This window comes from Bison bison, unplaced genomic scaffold (genome assembly GCF_000754665.1).
Source record: "Bison bison bison isolate TAMUID 2011002044 unplaced genomic scaffold, Bison_UMD1.0 scf7180017864485, whole genome shotgun sequence".
Lineage (NCBI taxonomy): Eukaryota > Metazoa > Chordata > Mammalia > Artiodactyla > Bovidae > Bison > Bison bison.
In genome coordinates this window covers 940,839-952,662 of record NW_011495045.1, presented here as the reverse complement: position 1 = coordinate 952,662, position 11,824 = coordinate 940,839, and the positions used below count along the sequence as shown (strand labels likewise).

The window sequence follows — 11,824 nt, the reverse complement described above, 5'->3', positions numbered from 1 at the left end:
AGGGTCTAGAGCGTGGGTTCAGTAGTTGTGGCACATGGGCTTAGTCGCCCTGCGGCATGTGGGATCTTCCTGGATCACGGATGGAACCAGTGTCCTCTGCAGTGCAAGGCAGACTTTTAACCCAACTAGACCACCAAGGAAGCCTGAAGCTTTGTTCCTAATTTAACCAATGGCAATATAAAATCTGACAAAAGCAGCACGAAGATGATTTTATTAATCCATAGATTCAGTTTTTTCATGATGTAAAGTTAGATAAAAAGACTGCCCAAGTTATCTTAACAATAATAGAAATGACTGCTTTGGTTGCTACCAAACCAAACCAACTAACCAACCAACCAACAAACCAAAACTGGTTTGAAGCTTTGGGAAACTTAGAGTAAACTCTCAAGTGTCCAGGCTCAAAAACTCTTGTTTGCTACTACCGTGTATATAAAGGCCACATTTACACACTCCACACTCCAATTACATAATCATTTTGGCTTAAGCTTACCATTTAATGAAACATATCACTACATGCCCTGAAAGTGTTAATAATACTCAAGATGAACAATTTCTCTCAGGGACAAATTTGTTATATGCTTGGATAGTTTTTCATTTCTTTTTAATCATATTTAAAATATTTAATAATTAGTTAATTATTAAATTAGCTACATTGTTCATTTTAAAAATTTTAATTTAAGTAAGGTTTAAATTAAATATTAAATTATATAATTCTAATGTAAAATCGAGTATTTTTGATTTATAAGAACCTTAGTCAAAATGTTTTGCCTGGAGCTAATATCTTTACTACATTGGCATTATTATCCCTATGCTACATAATGATGTGTAAGAAAATAGGTCAGTTACTTATATGTATAGGGAGATAGGCAGATAAATAGATAAAGATATCTGGCTAAGGTTATAAAGATATTTGGCAATCTGGTATAAGAACTCAAAAATTTTAGCTCCTCTATAATATAATGATTTGGCCCAATGTGAGACTTTGTGGATTCAGTTAGATAACATTTCCCCTTTTCTTCAACACACACACACAAACACACACACACCCTGACACAGCATGATTATGGAAAGAATACCAACCAAGATATAAGAATTACACTTCGATGCTTGCTTCTGCTCATGTGTGATTCTGCTAAGTATCAGCTTTATGGGGCCCTGCCTTCCCATTTGTTTCTTTTGATTCCTTAATTCGATTCTAAATCTTAGAACACATCATACGCTTTGACCAAACATGAGTGCTATCCCAACATTAGTATTACAAAGGGTATCCACTGAAAGTTAAATCATATTTTATATTTTAGCCATTTAACTTTACAAGTAGCCACAAATAACCGTACTTTAAACTACTGTTAAGTATTCACTATGTGAGTTTATGCTACTTTGAACTGATGAAAATTATAAGATTTTAAATTGTAACAATAAAAATAGACTACTTCACATTAGGGGTGACAGTATTGTCTTATCTGGCCAGTTATAGTTTGAACTTATTCAAGTAAAATTAACCCAAGGATATCAGGAAAACATTGACAATATATTCAAAAAATTATAGCGATGGTATAATTTATAGTCTCTACAGGCACTATAAAAATACTTACATTAACCTAGAAAGGTACTAGTATTTAAACATTCAAAGAGGCACAAAAACCACATTCAAACATGACTTTTGATTGAAATAAGTCTCGTCGGATTTTCTTGCCTATCATTTCCACTTTAGAGGAGTGGAGTTTCAGGGTAACAGTCTACAGAAATACATCAAACCAAGAACTGCACCAGGTCCATGAAAGCATATACCTTCTTTGCTCCTTCTGTGTGGGAGGGAAGGAAAAGAACATGGGAAAAATTCTCATCCATTGTACAAATTCTCATTCATTGTAAGTATAATAGTATGCCCATCAGCAGTTGATATTGATATCACATTTGTATAATTCTTTCTGCACTTACAAAGCTTTTCTAAATGATTCACTGGATTCCCAAAATAATTCCATGAAATACAATTAATGAAGTCATTAGCCTTGTTTTACAGATGAGAAAACTAACAGAAGTTAAGTTACTTACTCATGTGTGAATACTGGAAAGCAAAGGCAAGCTTAGAACCAGGTTTTCTGATTTCTCATTAAGTATTCTTTCTACTATACAAATTTGGTTTTCAAACAAATGAAGCAACTATAGTTAAACAGTAAAGACCTTATGATTCCAAAAAGCAGTTTCTTTGTGATCAAGAATGGTTTACAGAACAGAATAGAAATGTATATTATAAAATATTTGACATTGTCATAAAAATGTCCCTTCCAGGAGGGGAATTTAATTAACAAGTTAAAAATTAGGAAACTCAAACCTTATCTTATAGCCTTAACTCATTATTTTATTTTTATTTTTACTGATGATATTTTAAAATAAAATTTGAATGCTATTTCAAACATCTAGCCAATTTTTCTTGCCCAGAAAAATATTTTCTATACTTCCCTTGTATTGAAAATGGGGAAATTTGGAAATTCACTTGAACATAAAAAGCAATTATTAAAAATATTCTACACTTACCTATATTGATAATTTTGACAATACTCAAGGTAGACTGGATTTACTTTCTTTGAAAATGTCATCAGTATATGAATTCATTTTTCTTATTTTATTAAGGACAGTATACTATAAAAACAAAACATTTGCTGATAGTGATCCTTCATTTTGATTTTTACAAATATTTATAATAAAATATTTTGCTGAGATCCTTAGATGTCTCTATAAAACATAAAATTTTCAGGAGCAATAAATCAGAGAATAAAAATTAATATAAAACTTATCTTTTCATGTTCAGGCAAAATTAAGGGAGAATATTTCAGAGAATGGTTACAAACCTGCCACCTTAAGCAAGAAATTGTTATTTTAGGCCTAGTTAATAACTCTGAGATTGTTTACTTTGTAAATGAACAGTGCACTTTTAAATCCACTTTACTATTTAATATTAATTAATGCTAGAGAATGTAATTCCTGATAAAATCTTTCCAATAGATTATATGTGTGCATAAAACATCCATTTCAAACTATCAAGAAAGACGAGTAATATTGACATATTTGGATATTATGGTCAGTTATATGCTAACAAAATGAGAATGAAGGCAATTATGTAGACACTCCAGTTTCCAGAAAATGTTGTCTGCTTTGCTTGATAATTTAGCAAAATACCAATCTGGTAGTTTAACAAGTTAGCATATTGCTCTGAATTAAATACCTTACAAAACAGCGTTAGCGTGGGTTTATAACTTTTTAAAATGCTTTCATCATATCATTCTGTTGTTAATGTTGGTATTTATTCTGAAATGACACCCAATCTGTTCTTAATTCTTTGGCATGTTTGAAGTCAGCAGAAGCACTCTTTCCTGGGCTTTACTGCTTCCTCAGAAGAATGCACAGTATTTGGAACAAAACCACTTTTAACCCCTTCCCAGCCATCCTGAATACAAATCTCTCCCCTTTTAATAAGTTCATATATGTCTCTTGTCAAGATAGTGAAGGATTCCTCAACATTCGTAGCATCTTTTGCTGAGGTTTCTATATACTTCATACCACAGTCTGCTGACAGTTTTTCAGCTTCTTCCCGTGTAACTTGACGTTGTGAAGCTAAATCACATTTATGTCCCACTAGCAGAAATACAATCTGAAATGGCTGTACGTGCATTTTTGCTTCTTCCAGCCAATCTTTCACGTGTTCAAAAGACCGTCGGTTAGTAATGTCAAATACTAAAAATCCACCAACCGAGTTGCGGTAATAAGATCGAGTTATTGATCTGAAAAATAAATAGAAAAAAAAGGTTGTAAGAGGACAACTTGTTCTATTTCAAACAATGTAGCACCATAACAAAATCTGAAGATACTTTAAATGTGATTTAACTAGAGTTTATAAATCAAATATGAAGTGTCTCAAGTGAACAAAAAAATTCTATGAAACTAATATGCAAGCCAGTTTCATCCACTGACAATATTAAAGTAGATATTTTTAGATAGACAAATAAGCACTTATATGTCATCTCACACTCAGGATTACTTATTTTTAAATATCCGATAGGATAATTATCACATTACTGTGATTAAAAGTATGTACACAGAAAGTTTTGGTTCAGAGCAGAAGTTACAATGATCTTAAGACTCTTTTCCTATCATTTAGGTCAACAAGCTACTCCTTATGTCAGTTAAGGAAGAAGAAACGAGGGCAAACTTGTCACTTCAGTTAGAGGTTTAGTCCTGGGTTAGCTATACCTGTTCAAGAAGCAGGAAATTGTTCAGACACAGGATATGAATCTGAGATGCATGTACTAATGATTGTTGGCCTCTACGGATCTAGTCTCTGCTCTCCTGGCCTCAGAAAGCCAACCTTTACAGAAGCTTTCTCAAACCCCTCTGGCCTCTGGCCTGCAGTGGGGTTCAGCTAGCAGGAGGGGGGTCTGCTAGAGACTGAAGGAAAGGGAGGACAGGGTGTTTACCCCTCCCTTTTTCTCTGCCAGGCTGTGATTTCGTAGTGGTTGTTTTCTTCTGCTTCTTGCTGAGGTTGCTGTTGGGTAGTCCCTCTGCCTCTCAGCAGGTTCTGGCAGTCTCATTCCCTTTCCCTGCCCTTTCTGGCCACGGCATTATAGCTTCCCACTGAATGCTTCACTATTCTTTGTTGGTGCCCTTGACATGGCCCACATTTCTGGAAATAGTCATCTTCATTAAACTCTTTGCAGTTAACCTTTCAAGCGTGCCATTTGTTTCCTGACTAAATCAAGAGGCAAGATGGCAAGGCCATACTATTTTATATTTTTTGCCTTTATGTATGTTGTTTTCTCTACCTAGAATGTCTTCTACATTTTTCTTTGCCTAGCAAACTCCCATTTCTTCTTTAGAGCGTCAGTTAAAAAATCCTATCATATAAAAAGCCTTCCTTGTCACTGTCTTCTCCTCTACCTCTCTTAGGTATTTCTCTAATAACTCCATTGAACCTTTGGCATACTGCCATTATTTATCAATTTTCATAATGTATTGATTGGATTTGTTGGTATTTCTTCTACTTAATGAAGACATAACAACAAATATGTTCCTTCTTGAGGGCTAAACATATTCCATCTATGTATCTAACAATTGCCTGACAAGTGATGGATGTACTTTAATATTTGTTATATTGGATTAATTAATCTTATTGGAGAGGGAACATGTTAAATGTTGTATGAGCCACAGATCACGTAAGTGTCTCAGCTTCCAAGTTGTCAGTGATTATTTATTTTTTTTTTTTGGTCAAGCCACGTGGCTTGCAGAATCTTAGTTCCCTGGTGGTGGTGGTGGTTTAGTCGTTAAGTTGTGTCTGACTTTGCAACCCCGCGGACTGTGGCCTGGCCAGGCTCCTCTGTCCTTGGGATTTCCCAGGCAAGAATACTGGAGTGGGTTGCCAGTTCCTTCTCCAGGGGATCTTCCCAATCCAGGGACTGAGCCTGCATCTCCTGCTTGGCAGGTAGATTTTTTACCTTTGAGCCACCTGGAAAGTCCTTAGTTCCCTGACCAGGGATCAAACCTGGGACTCCTGTAGTGGAAGCATGGAGTCCTAAACACTGCACTGTTAGGGAATTACCCAAGTTATCAGTGATCTTAAGCATTTAGATCATCCTTAAGCAAGTGTTCCTGTTACTTGCCTGAGGCACCAAAGATATTTGTGAAGTGTCAGTTACTTTACATACCTTCTTTATCCTTATTGCTGAAATCACAGCTCAGTTCAGTGTCTGGATACCACAAGTACAATTTGTTGAAGAAAGATTACCTCCCTTCTGCATATCTCCTGCCTGCCCTTCTCCTTGGAATTCCTAATAGAGAGGCTCTTAAGTGACTGCTTAAAAAAACCTCTTTCAAGGACTACTGTACCATACAGTTGGAGACAGTAAGAAAAAACTCCCCCTATGATTGTGTGAGTGCTAAGTTGCTTCAGTCATGTCCAGCTCTTTGTAACCCTATGGACTGCAGTCCACCTGGCTGCTCTGTCCATTGGATTCTCCAGGCAAGAATACTGGGGTAGGTTGCCATACCCTTCTCCAGGGGATCTTCCAGACCCAAGGACTGAACCTGCAACTTCTGCATTTGTAGGGGAGCTCTTTACCACTAGCGCAACCTGGGAAGCACACTCCTATTACCACTGGCAGGCTATAAATAATGCAGTTCATTTAAGTTGTTGCTGTTCTTTTTTAATTTTGCGGGATAACAAATTTGTTATTGTTTTACTGCTCATCTATATATGCTGGAATTTAGGCAGATGTGCAGGGGAGAAGGCAATGGCGCCCCACTCCAGTACTCTTGCCTGGAAAATCCCATGGACGGAGGAGCCTGGTAGGCTGCAGTCCATGGGGTCGCTAAGAGTCGGACACGACTGAGCGACTTCACTTTCACTTTTCACTTTCATGCATTGGAGAAGGAAATGGCAACCCACTCCAGTGTTCTTGCCTGGAGAATCCCAGAGACGGGGGAGCCTGGTGGGCTGCCATCTATGGGGTTGCACAGAGTCAGACACGACTGAACTGACTTAGCAGCAGCAGCAGCAGCAGCAGAGCAGCAGGGCTCCCCAGGTGGCGCTAGTGGTAAAGAACCCACCTGCCATTGCAGGATACCTAAGAGACAGGGGTTTGATCTCTGGGTCTGGAAGATCTCCTGGAGGAGGGAATGGCTATCTACTCCAGTATTCTTGCCTGGACAATCCCATGGACAGTGGAGCCTGGCAGGTCAAGGTCCACAGGGTCTCAAAGAGTCGAACACAACTGAAGCGACTTAGCACACAGTGGCTTCAGTTCAGTCGCTCAGTCGTGTCCGACTCTTTGCGACCCCATGAATCACAGCATGCCAGGCCTCCCTGTCCATCACCAACTCCCGGAGTTCACTGAGACTCACGTCCATCGAGTCAGTGATGCCATCCAGCCATCTCATCCTCTGTCGTCCCCTTTTCCTCCTGCCCCCAATCCCTCCCAGCATCTGAGTCTTAGGGAAACCTAAATAAGGCTGACATTAGACTGAAAGCTTTCACTTACTCAGAACCAAGTCTGTATTACTCCCCCTTCGCCAATTAATTTCCTAACAGTGTAATTTAAAACAATATGCCTTTAAATTTTTTTTTATTTTTGTTATTTACTTTTAACTCTGCTGGGTTTTTGTTCCTGCACGTGGCTTTCTCTAGTTGCAGCAAGTGGGGACGGGAGCGGTGCGTGGGCTCCTTGTTGTGGGGCTTTATCTTGTTGCTGAGCATGGACTCTAGGGTACAAGGGCTTCAGTAGTTGAGGCATGGGAGTTCAGAAGCTGCAGCTCTTGCGCTCCAGAGCACAGGCTCAATAGTTGTGGCATGTAGGCTTAGTTGCTTTACAGCATGTGAGATCTTCCTGGGTCAGGGATCGAACCCATGTCTCCTGCATGAGCAGGTGGATTCTTTATCTTTGAGCCACCAGAGAAGCCCAAACCAACATGCTTTTGTGGTTAAAAACTCAACACTGTTCAGGATTGGGGGACACATGTGCACCCGCGGCTGACTCATATCAATGTATGGCAAAAACCACCACAATACTGTAAAGTAATTAGCCTCCAATTAAAACAAATTAATTAATTAAAAAAACTCAACACTGAAATGCTTGTCTATTGGGCAGAGGCATGTCTTACACTGTAGGAAATGCTATATATTCTAGCACTGTGTATTTAATTTTGAAAACATATTTGGAATGCAGTTGGCAAATCATTCTATAGAATAAAATAATAGCAAAATATATGTAACATATTCTATAAAACAGCCCTTATTAATAATTAGTTGAAATAAAAGGCCTCAATAGGACATCTGCCTTTTTTCAATATAATAACTTGATCTCCAGTTTGTATCCAGATATTAGATTTAGAATTCTGATATAGTTAGGCTTCAAATTCAGAATTAGTTGTCCTAAGAAGTAGGGTTTTCCCTAAAATAATTGGGTATCCCTGCTGTCAATTATTTAGGGGAAGAGACAGGCCTCAAGATTGAAAAATAGAACTTGAGAGTCAGGTCTTACAGAGATGATGAGGGGGCATCTATCTTTCTCTGGAAGTTCCTCTCTTGGGTTGAGACACCTAGGTCTTCAGAATGTCTTAAAGGTGTTTTAAGGAGGCAGGGAATAAACCCTAAAAGAACTAGGTAGATAGGTCTTCCTGTAAAGAATCCAAGACTTGTAAAGAATGAAGAGTAACAATTTTTTTTAAGCAACAACATCTTTTGCATGTTATTTTATATCTATTTCCTTCTGGGCTTTGAAAGTCTCATTGAATGAATAAATGATTTAAAGAAAGCCTGGGAAAGGTTCCACTGGACAATTACAGGCATGACATTTTAGAATACAGACATGCCCTTTTTGTCAAGAGCTATTATGCTTTTGAGAAATAGTTCTTGGCTTAAAACCTGGCTTTGATAGAGATTAACAAACAACAGGTGTCTGTGCAATCTGAGTGCTCATCAAGAGCTAGGTGTTCTGATTCATAGGCAGGAACTATGTCATCAAACAGAAGTCATATATACAGGCAGGAATAGGGGTGGAACCTGAGGAGACCTGGAGCAACACGGCTCACACATCTAGCATGTCTACTTCTGCAACACCCTCTCAACCTACAGCCTTATGTGGATTTCCCCTATAATCAAAGAGGAAAAAAATTCAAGTCTGCCTTACAGTTGGCCCCATGGACTGCAGCCCACCAGGCTCCTCCATCCATGCATTTTCCAGGCAAGAGTACTGGAGTGGGGCGCCATTGCCTTCTCTGAAATAATATCTTGGTATCGGTCAATTCCACTCAATAGTGGAAAGGAGAAATCCTTCCATTTCTTCCAAAGGAGAAATCCTCCATAATGAGGAACTTTCACCAGAGGAAGAGATGGAGAAATGTATGTTAAGGACCTACATCAATTCATGAACAGAGGCTAAGGGTTAGGTATGTTGGAAAAAACAAAATCAGAAGATTGATAATAAGGATATTTGGGATGTGTGGATGGGTCTTGAGTATGCAAATACTGTATCCAATGAAAATATTTACCAAAAGCCTCCTCTGTGAAGGAGTTCTTAATAATCGGCTAAACAAAATGTCCTGTCCTACACTCATCAGTCAGTATTTTTATCCTATTTTGGACTCAAAGTGATCATGGTAGCAAGCTGACTGGGCTCAGCATAGACTTTCTCATATCTCAAGTTTAATAGCTTAATACTCAATTTTCTAGCAGTTAATGATATCTTGAATATGGTACCTTACCTGGGAAAACCATCACAAAGGGGACACTGATATGTTCTCACTGTAAAAGACATTTAATGTGGACTCAAGCCATGCTAGCACCACCATCCATGAATTTATGGAATGCCTTATACAGAGTCATGATATCCCACACTTTGCTACAGACCAAAAGGTTTCAGTTAACGGGAAGAAATGGGCTGATTCCGTAAGATTCAATGAGCTTATGTCACAATCGCCTAGAGGCATACACCTATAAAACTGTGGAATGGGTTATTAAGATCCAGTTATGTTAACAGATACACACACACACATATGTATAATAGATAAACAAAAAGTTTATCTATTTGTTTAGATAAACTTCCCTGGTGGCACAGTGGATAAGAATCTGCCTGCTAATGCAGGGGACATGGGTTCGATCCCTGGTCCAGGAAGATTCCACATGCCGAGGAGCAACCAAGCCCATGTGCCACAACTACTGAGCCCACGTGCTACAACTACTGAAGCCCAGGTACCTAGAGCCTATGCTCGGCAACAGGAGAAGCCACTGCAATGAGGAGCCTGTGTGCTGCAACAAAGAGTAGCCCCTGCTTGCCAGGACTAGAGAAAGCCTGGGCAAAGCAACAAAGGCCCAGCACAGCCAAAAATAAATAAAATATTCAATACACATTACAATAACCTAAGTGGAAAAGAATCTGAAAAAGAACACACACACAACTCCTCCCCCCTACCACACACACACACATATAAAAAACTCAATCAACTTGCTGTACACCTGAAACTAACACAACACTGTAAACCAACTATACTTCAATTAAAAAAAAGATTTGGTTATGCTTATGTCCAGGGGTTGACACCCTGTAAAATCTTAGTATGATCCTTCAGGATGTATATGTTCTAAGCTAGTGAGGAATATAGTAGGTAGTGATTTTTTCCCCATAAAAAGATGTTGTGGTATGGGAAACAAAGGGTAAAAGTGGGGTGATGGTACCTTTCACAATTACACTTAATGAGTCACTAACATTTTTTGTTGCTTCTAATCTCTGTGACTCTGAACTCTGCTGATATAAAGGTTTTAGCATCCAAGGGAGAAACGCTTTCACTAGAGAACCTCGTGACACTTCTATTGAATTTGTAGCTGAGACTGCCAACTGTCCATTCAGGGTTTCTTATGGTATTGGGTGAAAAGGCAAAAAAAGGGGCAACTATCATGGGGACCACACTAGCCTCTTATGGTTCTCGCCCTGGGATCTTTGGGTTCATTCCAAGCCTGGTCCCCCGCTATCCTGTCAAGGCTCTGCGACCCGTAGCTTTTGTTTTTTATTAAAGTCCTCAAATTGATTTGCTGCTGGCAACCAAAGATCTGATTGACAGAGGCTACAGATATTTTGTAGGAAAGAATGATGGAAAACAAAGTTACAAACATAAACTTTCAACATAGTTTTATGAAGCCAAAATTCATTCATTAAAAAAAAATTGTGGTAAAAAACACTTAAGATTTACTCTCTTAACAACTTTAAAGTATACAGTATTGTTAACTATAAGCACAATGTTGTACAACAGATTCTCTAGAACTTTTTCATCCTGCATGACTGATACTTCCATGCTCATTGAATAGTAACTTCTTATTTCCTACCCTCTCCCACATGCCCAGCCCCTAACAACCACCATTCTGCTTTCTGCATTTGTGAGTCTGACTTCTGCAAATACCTCATATAAGTGGAATCATGCAATATTTGTCCCTCTGTGACTGGCTTATTTTGCTGCAGGAAAATGGGGAACAAGAGGACAGTCATGTCCCAGGTCTCAGGTGAGTCCCTGAGACAGGCCACCAAGTAAGTGTCCTTGGCAGGGAAGAATTCAAGAGTAAGCCATAGTAAAGTGAAAACAAGTTTATTCTGGGAGATACACACTACAGAGACGAAGTGTGGGCCATCTAAAAAGTCAAGAGGCCCTGATAAATGGGGAGTTTTTATGGGCTGAGTAACTACCTATGCTAACAAGTAGGAGGATTATTCCAATTCTTTCAGGGAAGGGACAAGGATTTCCAGGAGTTGGACCACTGCCCACTTTTTGGTCTTTTATGGTCAGTTTGGGAATTTTCATGGCACCTGTGGGTATGTCATTTAGCATGCTACTATATAACAATGAGCATACAATGAGGCTTAAAGTCTCAGTTCAGTTCAGCCGTTCAGTCGTGTCCGACTCTTTGCGATCCCATGAATAGCAGCACGCCAGGCCTCCCTGTCCATCACCAACTACCGGAGTTTATTCAAACTCATGTCCATCGAGTTGGTGATGCCATCCAGCCATCTCATCCTCTGTCGTCCCCTTCTCCTCCTGCCCTCAATCCCTCCCAGCATCAGAGTCTTTTCCAATGAGTCAACTCTTCGCATGAGGTGGCCAAAGTATTGGAGTTTCAGCTTTAGCATCATTGCTTCCAAAGAAATCCCAGGGCTGATCTCCTTCAGAATGGACTGGTTGGATCTCCTTGCAGTCCAAGGGACTCTCAAGAGTCTTCTCCAACACCACAGTTCAAAAGCATCAATTCTTCAGCACTCAGCTTTTTTCACAGTCCAACTCTCACATCCATACA

The 11,824-nt window shown here is 39.0% G+C and overlaps 1 protein-coding gene across 1 annotated transcript in view; it reads right to left on the bottom strand.

The window, feature by feature from the left end:
• Positions 1-1,765: 1,765 nt before the first annotated feature.
• RAB39A (RAB39A, member RAS oncogene family) overlaps positions 1,766-11,824 on the bottom strand; it is a 35,497-nt gene continuing 25,438 nt past the window's right edge. The window contains exon 2 of the mRNA XM_010862829.1: positions 1,766-3,782. Within this exon, the coding sequence (XP_010861131.1) occupies positions 3,356-3,782 (427 nt within the window). The 3' untranslated portion in view covers positions 1,766-3,355. The remainder of the gene's footprint in view (positions 3,783-11,824) is intronic.